The 22,315-nt window shown below is 39.2% G+C and overlaps 2 protein-coding genes across 2 annotated transcripts; both read right to left on the reverse strand.

Annotated features, from left to right (window-relative positions):
• Window positions 1-12,809: 12,809 nt before the first annotated feature.
• LOC142101579 (uncharacterized) lies at window positions 12,810-15,740 on the reverse strand. The gene is made up of 2 exons (XM_075186009.1): window positions 15,059-15,740; window positions 12,810-14,009 (listed from the first exon to the last, which is right to left on the reverse strand). The coding sequence occupies exons 1-2, from the start codon at window positions 15,071-15,073 to the stop codon at window positions 12,903-12,905; spliced, it is 1,122 nt and encodes a 373-aa protein (XP_075042110.1). The 5' UTR covers window positions 15,074-15,740; the 3' UTR covers window positions 12,810-12,902.
• Window positions 15,741-15,842: 102 nt separating this feature from the next.
• LOC142101580 (uncharacterized) lies at window positions 15,843-20,480 on the reverse strand. The gene is made up of 4 exons (XM_075186010.1): window positions 20,186-20,480; window positions 16,859-16,987; window positions 16,377-16,774; window positions 15,843-16,219 (listed from the first exon to the last, which is right to left on the reverse strand). Exons 1-4 carry the CDS (start codon window positions 20,443-20,445, stop codon window positions 15,909-15,911), a joined length of 1,098 nt encoding a protein of 365 aa, XP_075042111.1. The 5' UTR covers window positions 20,446-20,480; the 3' UTR covers window positions 15,843-15,908.
• Between the last annotated feature and the right edge of the window lie 1,835 nt (window positions 20,481-22,315).

The raw sequence follows: 22,315 nt of genomic DNA on the forward strand, positions 1-22,315 counted from the left end.
AAACCTTATACAAAAAATAGAAACTACCACACTAATTAGCCCGGCTAGTGTGCTAATTCCTCTGTCTCACCAGTGAGGACAGATGAGAGCCCTCTGACAAGCAGGAGATTTGGCAGTAGAGCGATAAAGTGCTGCCTAGTAACTGATGAGCATTATAGACAAGGCAAATTGAAGGAGAAGCTCTATCAGAATCATATTTTATTTTAAATGTTGAAATATGAATTTACTATAAGAAAAAACTCTGCTTTTCCAGACATTAAAAAATGTAAAAAAAACAGAGTGAAAGATAAATGACTATTTTTGGGCAATGGGAACAAGTGTCTGTGTGTATGGTTGTCCATTCTTCTAAGCCTGTGGGACTCTAGTTATGCCACTGACATTGACCAAACATTCAGTAAAGATCATTTACAAATGTGCAAAATTACACCTCTGCAGCACTCATATGGGAATTGCTTGTCAAGATCCTGATTACTGCAAGGTTGCAAAGCTTTGCAGATAGGAGAGGAAACTTTGATCATCCTGGTCCAGATTACAGCTGTATGATTATGCAAATTTGGGGGTTGGGATCGCAATGACTCAGATCGTGCCATCATGTCCCAATACACACCTACCTTGGACCTCCCCTCCGGGATCTATCTGTCTATCTGTCTGTCTGTCTATCTATCTATCTATCTATCTATCTATCTAACACAATTCTCTTTCATTTTGAAATAACTTATGTTTTGTCTGCAGGATTTCTCCAATGATATCCCACCTGAAAAGTTGGATGATGGCACAAACACAAAGATCCCATAACATTTTGAAAAGCATAACTGCGGGGCTCACAAACAGCCGTAGTCTATTTATAAGATTTTGGCACCTAATGATATTTACAAAAACAAAAGCAAAAAACAACCACAAAAGATCTAAGGTTTTGGCCTTTAAGGAAGGAAATAAATTGATTTTAAACTTCTGGCTTAAATCCCAGCCCATCTCCAGGCCCTTAGGAATTAACGCAAACGAAAGGTACATTTTGAAAGCAACATAAAGGCCTGTTCATAAATATGTATTTAGTTAGAACAGGGATTGTATCCAAATAGACATGGGATGTACCGGCTTCCTTTACCACAGATATTAATTGTCAGTGTTCAGTAAAACTCCTTTCAATGAATATGTCACATGAAAGTCCGTTTGCTTTTAGTAGGATAAGGCGAGGCAAAAATCCATGTTCCGCATGCAGTGCCAGATGCATCTCATTGTTGAGGTCAGTTGGAAAAAAAATTAGACAATGCAGCCCAAATATCCTGTGGCTAATGCGTGTCCAATTCAAAAGCCAGATGTCATTTTTGGACTATACACAGTTTTTAATGCAGACCAGCAGCGCCATCTACTGCTGATAGAACTGTATCTTATTTTAACTTATCAGATCAGTTTGGCACTGCCTGCCTCACGATAACTTTTGCTCCTAGAGGAAAGTGTAGAGGAGAGTAGGAGCTTGGATTAGTCCATACGGTTTAGTATACGGATTGCAAGTGCCTTCAATAATTCATACTAATAATATAAAAGAAATTGATAAAAATGGTCTTGTACTTGATAAGGAATTGAGACAAGAAATCAAACCTATAGACCAGATATCCTTTGCCAAAAGAGCTTTTAGAAGGTGATGTGATAAGAACTCGCTTAATAGAAAGACTTATACATTTTTAACTACAGTCTTATCACAAGAGGAAGAAGCAATTGTGGAATATGGGCGGAATGGAATTAAAGACAATTTTGCATTATTTGCTTAGGCAGCTGGCATCTACATACTAACAATACCAGTCTATGTGTATGTAAGCACGCTACTAACTTAGGTTACAAAGATACACAGACATTTGTACTCCTGTACACACACCAGAGGCATTGCTATTAATGTTTAATTTTTAACATCAACTTATTTGATACACTTAAATCATGTGACTCTGATACCAGTATTGCTGCAATAAAGAGAATATTGTATATGTGCATGCAGAGTTCTGGGCTTCCTAGCTGCTCCTCCCCCTCAGATGTGCCGTTCCCCCCACAAACACCCTGCCTGTCCTTTCTTTTGCTTGGGGGGGCAGGCAAAAGTGGGAGATGTCTACCTCAGTGCTGCTGGTGATGCTGCTGGCTGCTCTGTGCCATTGGGTTAGGCTGGGACTGTGGTGATGTCACAGCGTCACACTTCTAGCCTATGACTGCCACAGTGGAGTAGCAGTCAGCAGCATTACAGTACAAGGTAAGAAGCACGTAGGGTGCTCACATTAATTAAAATAATGAAATAAAACCCTTCACCCCAATTGTCAGCCAATGAGGAAAGGGATGTGTTTTATTTAAACCCCACTGGAAGCAGGTGTTTAATGCAGAGACGTCACAGGGGAAAATAAAAACACTAAATGAGTGATGTCACTCATTGAATGTTTTAGGAACGCTGGAAATATTGGTTCTCTGGGCGTCCACCTTAGATTGCTAAAATTAGCGCCAGTGCATGTGTAAAATAGGAGAGATTGTAAATTAAGGAGTTGTGGAGTTAGGCATAACTATTGCATTTGCAAAAGTGGACAACCGTTTTGGAACTGTAGTATGGCTTGTGATGAGCCCCAGACAAGATACTCCTGATTCACAAAATGTCCTCTGTAAGCTACAGTCAGTAACAGACACAACATTCCTTGACCATTAATATCATTGTTACTATTAAGGGGACAATGCTAAGACCCCCTTAATAGCAGCAATTTAACTCTCTGCATTTTAAGTGACGTCCATCACAGTGCCGGCTTGTTCTGCTGTTGGCTTTTATACCAAGCTTGCCGGAAATGTTCTCTGTAAGTATTTCAGTAAGCCTCTATTGTTTACATAAGAAGAATGCACATTTTCACGTCGCTTTAAGTGTTGACCCTATTTTCCTTGTCGCAATAACGTAAACCACCCGGTAATGCAGTAAACCTAGTGTTGTTGGGAGAGAGCAGAGGGTCCTAGAGCATTTTGTTACTCCACTGGAAAGAGACATTTGGGTAAATTTATCAAGCTGCGGGTTTGAAAAAGTGGAATTGTTGTCTATAGCAACTAAGCAGATTCTAGCTGTCATTTTGCAGAATGTACTAAATAAATGATAACTAGAATCTGGTTGCTATAGGCAACATCTCCACTTTTCAAACCCGCAGCCTGATAAATCAATCTCATTGTCTGTGCCAATCATCCAATTAATCATCATGTCTGCATGATGTCACTAATTCCAGGTGAATCTCATGAATATCTGCTTTGCCAATAAAATGTCTGTTACGCTTGAATTGTTTTACATATATTGTGGACATTTAAAAATGAATGAAAATGAATGAAAGAAAATGAATTTGAAATTCTCCTGTCCCTTGGTAATTGTGTATTAATTATAAACGGTATTACACATTTGTCTGAAAATGGCTGTTCTGCAAGTAAAAAAAAAAGTGTCAGAAATCAATAATGTAGCTGGGATTCAGAACCATTGTAAATCTTGAAATAATTAGATAGCGCCAGAGTGTAACCACAAGACATTTCTCTAATATTTAAGATGGAGAACACATACCAGAACTGTAATTTGTTTTCAGCACCGTGCAGAATTCTGACACACTAGACGCCTTTTACATTTCCAGGAATATGCAGAATTAGTCTTCTAGTATATTTCTGCTAGAACTACCCGTCCTGGTACATCCTACATCAATTCCTAGACTATTAACCCTTCTCATTGTGATCTGGGTGCGACTGGACAAGATCTACGATCAGAACTGTTGTCTGATCCTGTTCATTTTGTTCTCGAAAACTATGAGCCATTATATATATCTTCATGTTACAGTACATTACTCAAGTTACAGCATGACATGAATAAACTGTTAATTATGAATTTATTATAATGAGATGATTAAATTATATGCTCATAATTAATATCCGCTTGTGTCATAATTGTTACTTAATTATATCATCACTGCAGGATTTATTAGAAAAGCTAAGGTACTATAAGAGTTACCATTCTACCCAGTGTATCTTGTAGGTATGCGAGTCACCTTTGAGTTTTATTAATTCTTTACCATGTGTTAACATCTGGAGTACATTATTTCCTCACACTGTTTAATGCTCTGTAATATCATATATTTGCTTTTTATAGCCCTAGGAACATATACAAACCTGTAATATCCTGTTCCTAGGGGAATTTTACTGTGGTAAAAGCAGGTACTGGTTACATTTTCAATAAAAAAAAGCAGCATGCGGGAGAGATCTTGTCTCAGGCAGCAGAATAGTATGGGGCAGCAGGAATGAGGGGCCTGATTCATTAAGGATCTTAACTTAAGAAACTTATTATTTCAGTCTCCTGGACAAAACCATGTTACAATGTAAGGGGTGCAAATTAGTGTTCTGTTTTGCACATAAGTTAAATACTGACAGTTTTTTCATGTAGCACACGAATATCAACTTTAAATTTCAGTGTACAAATAAGCTATCAAGTATTTGTGTGCTACATGAAAAAACAGTCAGTATTTAACTTATGTGCAAAACAGAATACTAATTTGCACCCCTTGCATTGTAACATGGTTTTGTCCAGGAGACTGAAATAAGAAGTTTCTTAAGTTAAGATCCTTAATGAATCAGGCTCGAAGTTCTCTCCTTCCCATCCACAGATACCTCAATGCCGCCATTCCTATTCTCCACATAGCATCACTGCAAAAAGAAGTTCACAATGATACACAGAGTAATCAACATGTTTTTTCCCTGCAGTGACTATAAAATTAGTGTGCTGGTGACTGACAAAGGAGGTAGAGCACCTGCTCTTCTCACTCTTTCAATCCACAGTGTGCTCTTCATTCAGTCAATGATGGAGCATGGGGGCACTAGTAGAGATATTTGGTGTTCATAGAAAAAGAAACAAAAACCCAATCAGGGCTTTCTTGGCATGGTCGGCTAAAACCCAAAAACTCTAAAATCTGATTAATCAATGAAGCTTAATGAGCCTGTACGAGTAGCAGACCAGCACAAGAACTTCCTTATGCTGCCTCCACGCCAACGCTGTTGTATTTATAGGAAGCGGGAGCAGTGTGGTGAAGCATCCACTTGCACAGGGAGAGTGAGAAGCAGATCCAGCATGGAGAAGACATGGACAAGAGAGACTGGGAGGTCAAGAGGGAAACTGAGAAGGAAATAAAAAAAAATATATCAAAGGTGTAATATGACTATGGTAGACAGGGATGTGATATGTCATCTCTGGGCAAAATTTGGGACAGAACACGACAATAACAGACCTTGCTTTGCTTTCCTGAGCATTTTCCAAAAAGGACTTCACTAAAAACGTGTTAAGAAGAACAGAGTGAATGGGGGCATTGGGATAGTGTACCAGCATTCCATCTCTCCTCTGGAGCCCAGAGCAGCTGCTGCCCCTGCAGTGGCTGTATTCCCTCCATTCATGGTAAATAGAGACTAGTTGGACAATTATTGTACCCTGTCTCCTGACACCTAGTCCCTCAGCAATATATCCTCTTTCCTGGTATCCTCTTCCCTGGCACCCTCTGCTCTCTCTTCCCTGGCACCCTCTGCTCTCTCTTCCCTGGCACCCTCTCTCTTCCCTGGTACACACTCCTCTGGCACCATATCCTGTTTTCCTTGACACACTCTCTTCTATCTCCCAAGGTGACTTTTTCCTCTGTTCCCTGGCTTGTTTAAAATAAACATCAAATCATATGGAACAATCATATTTCATTTTTTACAGTATAATTATTTCACTGATAAAGGACCCAATTTTTGCATGAACCGCCCACGCCCCAAAAATAATAATCAATATTAACTTGACACTCAATTCCACAAAAAGTTCAACACTGAAAACCAGAAACCCTAACAATAAGTTGTCCCCATGTATTTCCTTCTTCTTTTACTATATGAATAGCAATGGTGGGAGAATAGTCTCCGATGGCAGCAGTGCATGGGAATTTAAGTTGTCAAAATGGGCAGGTGCACTTCTAAAAGCCATGCATGCATATTTCATATGTGCCTAGATTTTCCCTTCTTTACCTGTTTACTTATCACACATAAAAACCAAGAAACTCAGAGCTAAGCATTTATTAATGTCAATATTTACCTATAGGGACAATGCAGCTTTGTAGATAACAGCACACATGGTCATACGCAGTTATTATTGGAATGTATTTTGCAGTTGTTCCAACCAACTTGTGACATCAGTTGGTAAATTTATCAAACTGCGGGTTTGAAAAAGTGGAGATGTTGCCTACAGCAACCAATCAGATTCTAGCTGTCATTTTGTAGAATGTACTAGATAAATGATAGCAAGAATCTAATTGGTTGCTATAGGCAACATCTCTACTTTTTTCAAACCCGCAGCTTGATAAATTTACCCTCTGATTTTGATCAGGATCAGCAGTCTTTTTAGTCCAAGCGCATGATGCAAATTGTGGCCACTTCGGTTTACAACAACCTAATTTGACCGATTTGCCGTGTCTATGGACACTATTTCATACATTTTCTAAATAATTGTTCAATGTTTTAGGTTTGGTTCCACTTTAAGAGATTATTAAATCCCTGCAAAGTGTCAGGAGGTACCAGAGCCCCTGAGCTAATTTCGGAAATGTTATGAGCAGTTAAGGCCAATTACTATCACTTGAACACTATTCATCGTGTGTCTAGTGCTTTTGTATCTAGCTTACCCTACTGATTACATTTAGGGATCTCCAGACATCTATGTGACAGTGTACAGGATTCTCACAGCTACTGTTTTATGTTCAGCCACTTCGAGTGATTACCACATAATTTCTGCACGAGTGCCTCTACAAGTTAAGCCAGAGCTATTTGGGGGGAAAGTAATACAATCCAGAATTTTGCAGAGATCTGTAAATAATGTTTACCTGTAGCAGACGTACATTGTTTAAATAAAGCCTCTATGCTTGTCTACCCATCTGTTCATAGGCGAGAAATGGTGATAAAGAACTAAATTAAAATGCACTGCTTTTTATGTTTTAGCAGTGTTGGTATTATGTAATGTATTATTGCGTTTTAACCGTTATTTATATACCACCTACATATTACACAGAGCTTTACAAAGAAAGTCATAAAGTAGCAGAGTAAAACTAACCAAAATCACATAACATAGTCCATAATGCACAAAGAAAAATTATTGTGTTATGTAACAAGTAGGAATGGGGCTATTACTTTCCACATACAACTACTCATGTACAGTAGCTAGAAGCTCTTTTTCAAACCTGGCTTTGAAATGTAGCTAATAATAATAATACTACTACTAATAATAATAATAATAATAGTAATAATAATGTGATTATAGAGAGAGATTAACAGGAGCAGGAGTAACATTTATTAAAAATGTCAAACTTGTAATTGCTAGACAGACAGTAGAGATAAGGAAGATCATTTCGCTCGTAGCCTGTAATGGATGTGCAGTGTAGGAGGGTGCGCATGTGCAGATGTTTGCTGGCTTGTTGGTAATGTCAGTTGGTGTTTAGAAGCCAATAAGCATGCGGACAATGAATAATAGATGTAACAGCTCCTATTGGGTGGTATGAAGCTGGTGGTATTAGTCGGTCTCTGTTTTTATACTAAGCCATACTGCTTGATGATCACTGGATTCTAAGTTCTCACCCACATTTATATCAGATATTCTGTCAGCATTTGTAATAATTACGTCTAATATTGCGTCTTTGTGAGTGGGCTTCCTCACCATTTGCAAGGAATTCAGAATGTTCCTTCTTCTGCTGGAACTTCGAAAGACCCCTCCCAGTTCACATCAAGTAGATTAAAGTCTCCCATGATTATTACTTCTCCTTTTAATGCAATTTTATTGATGTGCTGCAATAAATAAAACCACTGAAATGATCCAATTGCAATTGCTAAATGTAAATAGGCCGGTGTATTGGGTGTGTGGTCATCTTCTTCGAAATCTAAAATATTCAGTATAACTGAACTGAATATGAAAATACAATATTCAGTGTTTAACAGCATAACTGCACAAATAAAAAGTAAAGAAAAGAAACACCTGGTGATGGAGATATATATGAAAATTTGAAAAAAGAAGGGCTTCATAGGTGCACAAATGCTCTGAATCTTAAAAGGAGTATAGTACTCCTTTTAAGATTCAGAGCATTTGTGCACCTATGAAGCCCTTCTTTTTTCAAATTTTCATTTACCTCTCTAAGGAATGGTAGCACCCCGTATCCAATAAAATTTAATAATTTAAACTACACGGGATATGCTCTATCACTAGTGCGACTTACGTAGGCCCATCTATCTCCCCGTCCCTTTACCCCTTGAAAGATGGAGATATATATGCAGACAAGTAGTTAGTACCCCACCGCATCACTGATTGTAGGGTCAGGGCCCAGGGAGCGAGCAGCCACTAGAGCCAGCACATCTGAGCCTGAGGACTGTCTGGAGCGGGTCTTAATCATATGACTGCTGAGAATAGACATGGAGACTAATACAGGCAGGTCACAGCAAGGACTGCAGGAGGTGTGTTATGATTACACTGGTTAAAGGCATTGGGTTAAGTGAAAAATATCAAGAGTACTTTCTGCAAAGTCTCCCCCTTTCTCTCCCTCCCTTTACCTCCTTCTCTCCCTCTCCCGCTCACTCTCCCACCCTCTTGCCCTCCTCCTGCATCACTTTCCCTTCTCCCACATTACTTTCTCCCCCTCCCCCTCTCTACCTCTCTCTCTCCTCCTCTCTATAATAAGGTCCTTATTAGTAATCAATATTAACCTATTACCCCACATCACTGATTGCAGGTCAGGGAACAAGTAGCCACTAGCTGGTGTTTGGAGGCACAAGCCTTAATCTAGCTCTTGCCTTAGTGCTTACTGTCTTATACTCAATTAACAAGTACCTATACAAACACATATACATATATATACATGGCCAAAAGCTTTGAGAATGTCACAAGTATTGGTTTTCACAAAGTTTGTTGCTTCAGTGCTTTAGACCTTTTTGTCAGATGTTGCTATGGTATACTGACGTAAAATTACAAGCATTTCATAAGGGTCAAAGGCTCTCATTAACAATTACATTATATTTATGCAAAGAGTCAATATTTGCAGTGCTGACCCTGCTTTTTGAAGACTTCTGCAATTCGCCCTGGCATGCTGTCAATCAACTTCTGGGCTACATACTGACTGATGGCTGCCAATCCTTGCCTTCAATGCTTGGAGTTTGTCAGAATGTGTGTGTTTTTGTTTGTCCATCCGCCTCTTGAGGATTGTTTTGATTTACGAGCCAGTTATCAATTTTGCCTTATGGCAAGGTGCTCCATCATGCTGGAAAAGAAAATGTTTGTCACTAAACTGTTCTTGGATGGTTGGGGGAAGTTGCTCTTGGAGGATGTTTTGGTACCATTCTTTATTCATGGCTGTGTTCTTAGGCAAATTTAAGAGTGAGCCCACTCCCTTAGCTGAGAAGCAACCCCACACATGAATGGTCTCAAGATGCTTTGCTGTTGGCATGACACAGGACTGATGGTAGCGCTCACCTTTTCTTCTCCAGACAAGCGTCTTTCCAGATGCCCCAAACAAACTGGAAAAGGGATTCATCAAAGAAAATGACTTTACCCCAGTCTTCAGCAGTCCAATCCCTGTACCTTTGCATAATATCAGTTTGTCCCTGAAGTTTTTCCTGGAGAGAAGTAGCTTCTTTGCTGGCCTTCTTGATACCAGGCCATTCTCCAAAAGTCTTCACCTCACTGTGAATGCAGATGCACTCACACCTGCCTGCTGCCATTCCTGAGCAAGCTCTACACTGGTGGTGCCCTGATCCCGCAGTTGAATCAACTTTAGGGGATGGTCCTAGTGCTTGCTGGATGTTCTTGGGCGTCCTGAAGACTTGTTCACAACTATTGAACCTCTCTCCTTGAAGTTCTTGACGACAAATGGTTGATTTAGGTGTAATCTTACTAGCAGCAATATCCTTGCCTCTGAAGCCCTTTTTGTGCAAAGCAATGATGACTGCATGTATTTCCTTGCAGCTAACCATGGTTACCAGAGGAAGAACAATGATTTCAAGCATCACCCTCCTTTTAAAGCTTCTAGTCTCTTATTCAAACTCAATCAGCATGACAGAGTGATCTCCAGCCTTGTCCTCGTCAACATTCTCATCTGTGTTAATGAGAGAATCACTGACCTGATGTCAGCTAGTCCTTTTGTGACAGGGCTGACATGCAGTTGAAATGTTGGTTTTGGGATAAAGTAAATTGCCATCATAAAAACTGAGGCAGCAGACTTTGTATAAAAAAACATTTGTGTCATTCTCAAAAGTTTGGCCATGACTATATATATATATATATATATATATATATATATATATATATATATATATAAGAAATGCTCAGGCTCGATTCCCCAAGAGCCGAACACACCCGAACTTAGCAGATCCGAGTACTGAGCTGGCAATTGAAAACGAGGCAAAACTTTATTGTTACGTCTTCGGATCTCACGAGCTTTGGATTCTATAAGTACCGCCCTCCGCGGCGATCCAGCGCAATTTCACAGAGGGACACAGAAGGGGTGCCACAGTTCTTGGCAGTCTCAATGCTGAAATAGAAATAATAGGTCTGGCAGGCTTGGTCTTCTAAATCTGCAGTCACATTGTACTGTGTTATATAGGTAGAGATGGGCGGGCTCTGTTCCCTGAGAACCGAACCCGCCCGAACTTCCGGAATCCGAGTACCGAGCCGAGTCGGCTCAGTACTCTCACGCCTATTCGGATTCCAAAACGAGGCAAAACGTCATTGTGACATCGTCGTTTCTGAGTACCACAGCTTGAACATATAACTGTTTATATAGAACAATCATCTCTGGCTTCCTCTCAGTTGTACTTGTAGTTTCACAACACGTGGAGTGTGTCACAGGTTAGCCAACACTGTACTATAACCAGTCAGTGTCTCTGGAGATCATTCATTCATTATAGCTGCCAGCAGGGGAGGACTGGCAAATAATTTTAGCCCAGGTGGTAAGACTTGACTCAGCAGCCTATTATGGACATTTTAAAGGAAAAAAATGCAGGTGGCAAAGTGACCAAGCCCAAGGTAGCCCACTAGGACCAGCCTGGGGACCAGATGCCCCCCTGCAACGCAGCACAGCCAGTCCCTGGCTGTCAGAGATTACCATTACTAGGACTTTGTTCTGTGCTTTTTAATTAGTGGCAAGATATGTCCTCTTTGTACATGATCATCAGTGTCACGAATGCCGGGTTTTGGAGATCCGGATCAGGACCCATGGGCTTAGCTGACTTAGTAGACCCGAAGTTGAAGCTGGAGGCCTAGAGGATGCTCCTGCTCATCTGGGACTTACCCGGAAGAGTAGAATGGCTTCTGTGGGTACTGGTGGCCTGAAATACAAAACTCAGGAATGGAATCTGTCACAGGACACTCAGGACTGAGACCTAAACACAGGCGCACACACCTGAACAACCTGCTACAGGGAACTTAGAGCTGGAATGAACAAGCAAGCGACAGGAGACTGAACCCACAGTGTAAGATGTGTGTAAGATGGATGCAGAAGGGGGATGCTGTGGACAGGACCAGAGGCACTTGGTACTGTACTACAGGAGATACTTTAGTCAGAAACAGAGAACTTGAAAATGATAGTAAAAGACACTGCAATCAGGAACAGAGGACGGTAATTCCAGTAGAAGATACTGCAGTCAGGAACAGAGTACTTGCTGATGCTGGTCGAAGATACTGCAGACTGGAACCGAGTAAAGAGAGTTGTTCTGGCAATGTGCAACCAGCAGTTCCTGTTTCAACTAGGACGCCCTATGCACTGACAGTCTGTCAGAATCATGTGACCTGTGTTGCTGGAGACTAGTTCCTCAGAATGCATCATATGATGCAACCCAAGATGGCCACGTCAATGAAGCAGAACAGCAGGGAGTGTTTGTTTACAGATAATGACTCAGGATTGCCATAGGCGGCCAGGAGGGGCATGGATGGCTGTGAAGTAACAATGCTGGACCAGGTAAGTAGGTCTAAGACATTAACAATCAGTTCCTTTGTTTTGAACATATTTAAATAAACTCACAGTTGTTTGAACTTCACTCCTGTCTCTTACGTTGAATTATCGGACATTATCAATGACCTAAATAAACAAATGGATGTTTTATAATGGAGATTCAACATACTGCTCCTGGGATTGCCCAAGTATTAGCAGGACAATTGCAGGAGATGGTTCAGACTTTTGCAACCCGCATCTCACCAGGAAGAGCAAATTTAACCTGTTTCATCTCTGGGAACCACTAATCTTGAATCCAAGAACTTTTATCTATTCTTTTACATTTTAACACTGCCAGGGCAGTGTAAAAGTGATGTGTTTCTGGCGTGTTTAGAAGCAAACTCTCCTGAGTTTGCTAACTCGCAGCTTCATACATTTGAGAGCTGTATAGCTGCAGTGGCAAACAGTGGTGAGTTTGATCTCTGGCGATTTTGCAAGTAGCGATTTTGACAGAAGCAGAACTCTGGCGATTTTGTATGAAAACTCAGCTTCATACATCGGTGAGTTTCAACTCTCCCGAGAAAATCGCTGGAGTTGCAAAATCGCACTTTGATACATTTACCCCTATGTCTTTTTTAGAGTGACCTATTTCATATACTTCACAAGCCTATTGTACTCCTTTAATGTAAAGATTGCTCTAGGTAAATAGATGAACTTTTGTATTGTAACACACTAAGAAAATCAATGTCTAACTTACTTTATCAGTTCAGCTTATAGTTTGCCATATTCTGTACAATAAAAAAATAAATAATCGAACAACAATCAATGCTGTGGTAAAAATCTATAAATGTTTTTTATGTAATAATTTTAACTGGTATTTATATAAAATAATATTATATTAGTCCTAATGTATTAGTTATAGTTCATTGGTAGTTTCTATAATGACCATCAGTCATCATCTATAACTATTACATCATTATTGAATGTGCAGTCTCTGGATTGTGTAGACTTTAGAAATTCTTTAGTTTTCCTGGTGCCAGCAGTACAGTTTGTCACCTCCTTTAGTTTTATGTAAGGAATCACTATCACATCAGCCACATTCATTAATATGGGGAGAGTATTCTGAGGTCCTACAGACGTTCCTCTAGTGTAGCTCATCTGGCCCTCAATTAGCCATGGACTTGCCGTATGTGCTGAGCTCTCTTTCTGACCAAATGCTGGGAGTGCTGTAGCTGTTTGTGCCATCATATTGCTATGTCCATCTCCTATTTGCATCCAATTTAACATTGTTGGTGTGTGGTGTTGTCTCTTGGTTTGATGCATGTATATAGAATCAGGCTCTTTTTTCCCAAATGTGATATCTGGATGACCAAGGACTAAAGGGAAACTTTGACAATGATTTCCAGGTATGTCTATTTTCTGTTTTTTGCATTGGAGTAATAGTTCAGGTTGTGGGTAGGACACCAGCTCTTTCTTGATGCTAGAGAAACGTCTCTCTGTGTCTGCAGTATTGGAGGGTACTTCATACATTTTTAGGTCACGTGTGTCAAAATTTGTACAGGGTCTCTTGAGATGACCAGAGCTGGTGTTTAAAGTCATTTGAAAGTGTTGATTCTCTCCATTGGTCTTATTAGAAACAGACGTGAACTTAGAAGAATGTGGATCTAATTTATGTTCACACAAACTGAGCAACTTGGAATTATGACGACTGTATTGGATGGAGCCTCTGCCAGGACTTTGGGGGAGAATACATTTATGTGATGATGGGGATGAGGGACAATTCCTTGTTGGCTTCACAGATGATGTAAGTCCCTCTGACTGCTCATTTAGTTCTCTTGAATCTGTCCTCTTTATTGTCTTTTTCTTGTTTTCAGCGTTCTCCTTTTTTCTTCTATTGCTCTTTCCTTTCAGTTCTCTGTACTTGTGATTTGAGGAAAGGGGTGCACTTTGTAAATCCGTGTTATCGTCCTGTTGGTGATTCTTCTGTTGGGGTTTCTTTACTGACAACACAGTTAGTCCATAGGCTTCAGATTGGTGTTCTGTCGTCTCAATGAGCTGAGGATATACAAAGAGTAGAAAACAATCATTGAATTTGAATAAAGTTGATGATCTCAATCTTGGAAATAACTAGTTAAGACATAAATAAAGCTGTGGTTCTCCAGCTGATGCAGAATTACATGCATCAAAATGCTGGCACCTATACATCTACATCAATTAGAGAACCATGGGTTACCCAAGCCTGCTGTAAGGAATAAACTGTTATAAGTTAAAGCATTTAAGTGTCCATTTCTCATATTCAGTGGTGACAAGTTCTCATCTCGTTCCAGTTCATGATTGAGGGTTTGGAAATCTAAATCTAATGATTGACAATTGGAGAATTTATTCATACTAAGGCCAGATTCATAAGCACTGTGTAAATGTCAGGACTTAATTGGTGTAAGTTGATATCAATGTAACTTGAACATAGTCATTAAATGTTATTTGTGAATGTGCAAAGGTGCGGCCCTAGAGATAAAATACCGCTATGATGTCATGCACCTATGATTGTGACTGTTTATACAGGATCACATTGAGATTGGTGCTATTAGATGGTGGTGAATGCAGGGATGTAAAACTGTGCTCCATCTGATACAAGGAGATGGGGGATTGGGGAGTTCCTTTCTCAATATGGACTGGGCACAAGACAGCACTTCAATCTACTCATATGTAAAACAAGATACATTAACATACAATAAAATATATAATTGAGCTTCAGGGAGTATTTCACTATTAGTAGATGGCTGCTGAGTCTGTTTTATAGCTCAAAATGACATTATTTTTACATATGGGGGGAGGTGGAGATCAGATATCAGTCTGTACTTTCAATAAAATGTCTTTTGCTCAATCTAGGTGCATTTTATGAAGAACAGATTATTTTTATAGGCACAAATAACAAGATTAACAGTAATTATAATATATAAATATTATACATGTAATAGAGAATTACATGTACCAGAATGCTGGCACTTATAGTTTTACAACTATTGGAGAACCATGGGTTACTCGAGCCTGCTTTAAGGAATAAACTGATATAAGTTAAAAGCATTTTAGAGTCCTTTCCTCACCTGCAATGGTAGCATGTTCCCATCTCGTTCTAGTTCATCATTGAGCGCTTGGAAATCTATATCTATATTTGGGGACAGAATTGCTTCTAAGAATGCTGGCTGGATGATGTCTTCAACCTAGGAACAGATTCATAATCACTTTGTAAATATCAGGATATAGTTAGTGTGAGTAGATATTAATATTACTTCGACATGGTCATTAAGGATTATATGTGAATGTGCAAAGGTGCGGCCCTAGAGGGAAAATACCGTTATGATGTCATGCACCTATGATTGCACCTACTTATACAGGTTCTCCTAGGGATTGGTGCTACTAGATGGTGGTGACTGCAGGGGTGTAACACTGTGCTCCTGATACGAGGAGCTGGGGGATTGGGGAGTTCATTTTCCAAATGGACTGTGTGAAAAACAGTGCATAGATCTGCTCACATGTAAAACAAGATATATTAACACAGAATAATATATTTAAAAGATGAGTAATAAAGAGCTAATGCTTCCTTACTGCTATCTCATCTTACTAAGATAGAACGATTCTTCAAGGAGATAAACACTGTAAAAGTTGCTTATAGTTACGGATCCAGAAAGGATGGTAGGCAGGACTTCCAGAGTGATATTTATGTTTTTCCAGCATCTGATTTCCCATCAGTGACTGCGATCCGGCAAACAGTAATGCAGAGCCGAGGACCATTCTCAAAGTAGAAGGAGGGCGTGCTCCTTACACATCCCGCTGCCAAATAACCAGATTTCTGCAAACTTAAATTCCTGGATAATATGTGGTTAGTAAATTAACTTAGTATGTTTTTAGAAGATTAGGTATCTTATTTTACCAAGAGAAATTAAATACTGATGATCAAGCATATGAAACTACACAAAACAGATCTGGTACTATTGGTGATCTGTGTAACAAGTATTTTACCTGTGACAGAAACTCTGGCTGATCACACAGAGTCTCTATGTAATGTAGAAGTTCTGTTTCAAGTGAGTCGGCTGATGGGCTTCCTTCTACGCTCTTTGGGAGCATTAAACTATGTGGCCAAATTAGTGTCTCCATGTCGCTCAGGGAGGTCTTCTGGTTGTGTCTATAGAGATGTCTCTTCAGCCATTTCTTCTGTCTTCCATTGCAAACATTATGTTTTTTACTTTTTAATTTCCAGGTATCTGCTGGGAAAAGGTGAGAGTTCAGAAACAGATGAGTGAAAGTTCATCAATAAATTCTTTACAGTCACAGTACATAGTATGTAGAAGAGTCACTTCTACAGAAATTCACTGTTGGGCAGAGCATAGACACTTGATAAGAGGAACCTATATTTCCACATACCTCCTCGCACACGTCTTTTAGTGTGCACAGTGGTTTTCTCCTTGATGGCTGCTTCTACTGGACTCTCAGAGTTTGCATTGATGTCTATGTTTATGACTGCTTCCACTTCAGTATCAGTCTCTTTAATTTGCTCTTCATAGATGCCCTTGTGTACAGCAGTTGCAGTTATTGCAGTTATCTCTGCATTTATATTTGTTTGTAGATCACTTGCAGGTTTTGCATTGTGCTCTTTGTAGGTGTCCAGTTGTTCTGCAGCTTCAGACTTGGCAGTGGTCTCTTCATCTACGCCTGCTTCCAATGACCCTTCTGTCTCCATATTGATGTCATAGGTTATGTCTGCTTCTACCATCTGCTGGTTAGATCTCTGTATGTTCTCTGCTTCCTCTTCCTCTATGAATCTAATAAACATACAAATAGTTCAGAAATAGGATAATAAAGTAGCCATCCTGTTGTTATGCTAACTTAGGGGGAAAAAAACTTACTTCTTAGCTATCTGATAGTAGATCTTGCGGTCGGCATCAGTGGTCTTTAGCCATTTGTTCAAAGTGTAGTGCACACCCTCCTGTATTTTCATATTGGGGCGGAAACGGGAAAGAGAGCGGAGAACCGGTCTGTGGATAATAACATTAGATTGTAGTTTAGTTTAATATTATTTACACAAACACGGTAGTCCCTCCAACCATGTGCTGTTAGAACAGTGTTAGGCACTATGTACAATAACAACAACAATATCACGTACAATGTGAATTGGCATAAGATTAACTAGTAATTATGTCTCATGTCTCAATGTCATTAGATTTTAGTGTATTGATATCCGACATTCCCATGATTATCGATTCAGCCCACAAAGTTATTTTACACCCACTGAAGCATAACATAGTAACATACATAGTTGATGAGGTTGAAAAAAGACACCAGTCCATCAAGTTCAACATATTTTGTATCTCCTGCAGTCCCTCACTTATATTTGAAATTGATCCAGAGTCAGCAACTGCAAATCGGTTTCAATTGTGAAAATCCCCTCCGACTCAATATTACAGTCCTGTCACTCTGGAGAAAGCAGATGTTACTTTAATTCCTATTGATAATGATAACGGGACCATCCCCACCCTAGTAGGCCTCATTGATGGTCTTTGCTGATGTTTTTTATTTTTTAAAAACTTTGCTATATTAGACAAATGTCTTAGTGACTCCTGTCTATTATGCTGGAACACTGAAATGGCAACGTTGAAATTTATTGGGTCCCAATCTCATTCATTACAGATGTACCCAAAGCCAAAGGTGATCAGGAGGTGCCCCTAGCTTTTCAGCATGGGGCAGGTACCCTTTGGGAAGAGAGACATGCTATTATTTCTACTTTCCCCATAGAGGTACAAGCCTTTTGCTGACTACTCAAAATAAAATGTGCTCAGTGCTGTCCCTGGGTCCTGTTGAATTGAATTGATATTCATGGAACGTCTCTCATTCCACTTCTGTCCATAAAATTTAGCATGTATAGTCTTAACCCAAACATACGAAAAATAGCAAAATGCATTCACTGTCTTTGTCGTAGTTATTGACAAAATGTTACTTTGCAAATACAATGTAAAATTAATTTTCCATGAAATGGCAAAGAAAAGCAGAACTCAAAAATGTTATCATTGGTACTTTGGTCTTTTCCAGAAACACCTGTTGAAAATGCGAAATTCAATTTGAGTAAAATTTAGTTGTAACTTCACTCTTCTCTAGTTGATAAGCCTCATGAATAATGGTTCTGCCACCTAATAGCAGCTTCTTCAGTGTGTAGTTGACAGTTGAACTTCTTTAATTCTGATTAATTTGTTTACAGCGTGCACTGTGCCCCCCCGGTTTGCAGGGAAAAAAATATTGAGGTATGCATTGTGCAAATGTGTAAACATCACATCAAAGTCCAACCTCATATCCCTTTACGAACATCCCCTTCATTGAATTAAGCTCATTAAGACTGATAGAATGCATTAATGAATTAATAGAATGCCAATATAAATCACTATCAATTATATAACATAAATTCCAGGTGTAAATTCATATGTCAGAAAGAAAATATGGTTCATATATGTCAAAAATCTAAATCATACTTGAAAACTTGGGGGGGGAAGGCCTCCGGAAACTTGTCATTGGCCCCGCCCCCTAAATTGCATTACACAGTTTTAGCCAATTACAGCAGGGGGTGGGGCCACGATGGCACACAAATTGCATCACAAACCCTGCCCCCCACCACTAAACTAATGGTCGGCTAGGAACTGGAAGGTTTGCCTGCTCTCCTGGAAGTCCGGGAGGATTCCCAGAAATTCGGGTGTCTCCCGGAGATTCCGGGAGCGTAGACAACTATGGTCTAAATGTAAATTATAGATGAATAATGTGAATTCTCACATCATTTATAGATGTATATTAATACATGTACATATGTAGTGTTATAAGCATCATATGAATGGGAATGGAAAATGTATGCTACAAAACTCCAGCTTTCACCATACACTGAAATATAGATAAAACCTAATTATTATTTATAATCATTATAATGTCTACCTTTACATCTGGTAGACAAGTGACTTGCTGGTCACTTGTCATGTTGCATCATCTAACTGAGGCCAAGTTAAAGCCCCGCCCCTCACTTTCATTCAGTGGAAATAGCAATTTTAAGAATGAAGCTTATAGCTGGAAGTCAGGGAATAGAGAGCTTGTATTCTCATCATTATTAGCTCATGCTACAAAATGGATGCCTCCATTGTATAGCATTCCTATCATTTTGAAAACAAAAGTAGGAGCAAAATAAACCATTCCCCAAAATGCCTAAAACACATTTCTCCACTACCTAATGTCCACTAAGATTCAGGCAACTATATCAACATTGCAGCAAAAGCACACCCAATTATCTAATACGCCAATGGGTCAGATTGTTGGAACAGTCCTGTCAAAATTTGGACATTAATTTATATAAGAAGTATTTAGAGAAATAATGTACCAAACAACTGTATCCTTTATGGAACGGGTCATGTCAACACATCTGCATTGATAAATTGATAGATATATTTATAGTTAAATAGTTGCACTTGTAGAACTTAGGTCATTTTATCAACCAATTCAGCCCAGAAAAGGATCCTTAAAATGTCCATCAATGGGCTTACTGACAGGAAGTCAGCTGTGTAATGGAAAAATAACCTCCCCACTATTTTACCATTATTAATCCTTTAGATTTGTGACTGTGCACTAAAAAAACATAAAAATAAAACGCTGCTTGCTAAGTTAATTGACCTTGTACAGTATGTTATGGAATGGGAACATTTATACATTTGTGAATGTCATGAATATTCTTTCACATGAGAAGACATTACATTGTGCCTATTTTTATGCGCTTTAGTATATTACTCGCACCCAATCTATGCTCCTTCAAACGGGCACTCAAAACTCACATGTTCCTGAAAGCCTTCCAACCATCCACTTAACCCCTCATCTACTTTGCAGTTCTCCCCCCTCTCCCCTGTCCCTTTTTCTCCCTCGTATCACTGCCTCCCTTTCGTGCCTTTTTGTCCACCTTCCCTTAGGATGTAAGCTCGCATGAGCAGGGCCCCTCTCCCCTCCTGTCTCCATACCGACTCTTCTGCTCCGTATTTACTCCATATGTCTGCCCGGAGTTTCTGAAGCATTGGTACCTTGTGTTTATTGTTCTGTAATGTTTCACCCTGTATGGTCTACTGTTTGTACTATGTAAGGCGCTGCGGAAACCTTGTGGTGCCCAACAAATAAATGATAATAATAATAATAATAATAATAATAATAATAATACTCACATCATGAAGCTGGACAGGGCCTCTGTGTCCGGGAAGCTGGGTTTATATCTCCTGACCAGTTTATTATATTTTTGCCAGCGTTTGAAATGTTCGTGTACAATGTTAGTGCTGCTGGAGCTAGATCTTATACCCATGCTGGAAGCATTGGGCCCAGTCCCTGGCATCACTGGAAATGGAACTTCTGGTCTTTGGCTAGAACCAAGACTACCTGACATCACTGTGGGTGCTGGAAAATTCCCCATTGGCAAATTGAAGTTCATTTCTGGCTTTCCTCTAATCCAGTTTATGCATGACTGAGCAGGTACATTGACTGCACTGGGTATCAACCATGTTTTGTCTGCAGCAGTCACCTGTGTCAATCCTGGCATCAAAGTTGGTGTCACAGAAGCATGCATTGGTCGCAGATCATGTCTTATTCCTGGCAATTTAGCTGGTACAATTATTGTGCTGGGGTGAAGACTCCCTGGTATCAGTGGGGCTGGATTATTTACTGTCCGAGTCATTACAGGTTTCCCCACTAGGCAGTTTTTGGGAGCTAAGAGGCTGTTCCGTCCAAGGCTATCAGTTGTAGCACTGTGGATAGTCTTGTTTGAGTCAGTTGGCAGAATAGTCACGCTGGTAGAGGAAGCAACACAAACTGGCCGTAGAATCTCATTGCCCCAAATTATGGTGGGTGGAACATTACGGCTATGAACATTGCAAAGCTGTGAGTTCATTTCTTGTTTATTGATGAAAGTCATAGTGACCTTGAAAATAACAATAATTGTGAGTTATTATTTATATTTATATCAATATTCCTTATAACATAGAAAAAAACATTGATTTTATCAATATATGCAGTGTATTTCAAATAAGTTATGGGACAGTTTGTTATCTTTTAAATCAACCGAACAAAATGTATTTCTTTACATTATTGTAAAGGCTTTTGGGCATCTTAGTAACAGTTGATGATACAATTTAAATACTCAAGGTATAAAATATTTCCTGACACTCATCTATTTTATCACTGGTACAATTGAATATGTATGTTCAGGTAGTTATTTGTTTTCTAAATTGTCTAGTCCTATTGTATGTAAACCCAATTGACTTGAGCAGTGGACCATATGTGTCTGATTATAGATAAGGGGACAGACCGTGTCTGTGTGTCTGGTCACCTGCACGAAGCTCACCAGATATGAGGCAGTGTGAATATCACAGGTGGGATGATGTCTTATGTTCTACAGCTCAGTTGAAAACAAACAGCCTCAGCTACTGGCATGTGCTGAGACCAGTACATCATTTACTGGTTTATTTCCATGGGGGTTTACCTTGCCTATACCAGTGATTAATTCAAGTTTGGTTAATATATTTATAGATTATAGACGTTTCCATACCAGTAGGAGATCTTTTCTATAGGTCTTATATATCATATGGGTATGGCAATAAGAGTTAGTATAGAGTTATAGGAAGGATTTGGCATGATGAAAATGTGAAGGACTTTTGACTCTTAACTCTGTGTATTACTGGTCTAATTGTACAGTATGGAAACACACCAGCATGGCTGTACAGCCAAAGATGGTAAGACAGTTTGTGAGGACATTATGTAGTGCCTCTTTATGAATACCTGCAATGCCAAAATGGGGGGGGGGGGGGGGGGTCACAAGTCCACTGAGAGACTTAAACAAAGTAGGATTAGGCATTAAATAAATAAATAAATCATTTATTGGTCCATTAAGATCACATATAATTAGAATGAATCTACTGTAAGGGGTTACAACAAAAACACCAGAATACTGTAGTTATGGAGGAAAGAGTAGAGCAAAAAGTAGTAGACACTATAAAAATAATACTAACATTAATATTATCAATAATATTAATAATTAATGAGACTTTACTTAAACACTTTACCAATGCACCTTATGATGTAGATAAACCAGAGCTGTACATACAGTACCACAATTATATGCTATTTATTTCAGAACAATTTTTGCTCATGTTATTTTTTTAAACCAATCTAGTAACCTACCTTTACTTAACTTATTATACATACTTTTATTATTTTTATAATGACCATGTAGTTTTAACTCACAAATTGTAAACTACCTATTAAAACTTACCTGTATTTACACGGGTACAAAGGAAGCTGTATTT

The sequence above is a fragment of the Mixophyes fleayi genome, chromosome 9 (assembly GCF_038048845.1).
Source record: "Mixophyes fleayi isolate aMixFle1 chromosome 9, aMixFle1.hap1, whole genome shotgun sequence".
In the NCBI taxonomy this organism is placed as follows: domain Eukaryota; kingdom Metazoa; phylum Chordata; class Amphibia; order Anura; family Limnodynastidae; genus Mixophyes; species Mixophyes fleayi.

Bases quoted from the DNA above. Each gene is read 5' to 3' on its own strand.
- LOC142101580 (XM_075186010.1), bottom strand. From the start codon at position 20,445: ATGAACTTCAATTTGCCAATGGGGAATTTTCCAGCACCCACAGTGATG. The intron at 16,775-16,858 runs GTAAGTTTTTTT...TATGTTTATTAG, and splicing joins TACTATCAGATAGCTAAGAA to ATTCATAGAGGAAGAGGAAG. The intron at 16,220-16,376 runs GTATGTGGAAAT...ACCTTTTCCCAG, and splicing joins TAAAAGACGTGTGCGAGGAG to CAGATACCTGGAAATTAAAA.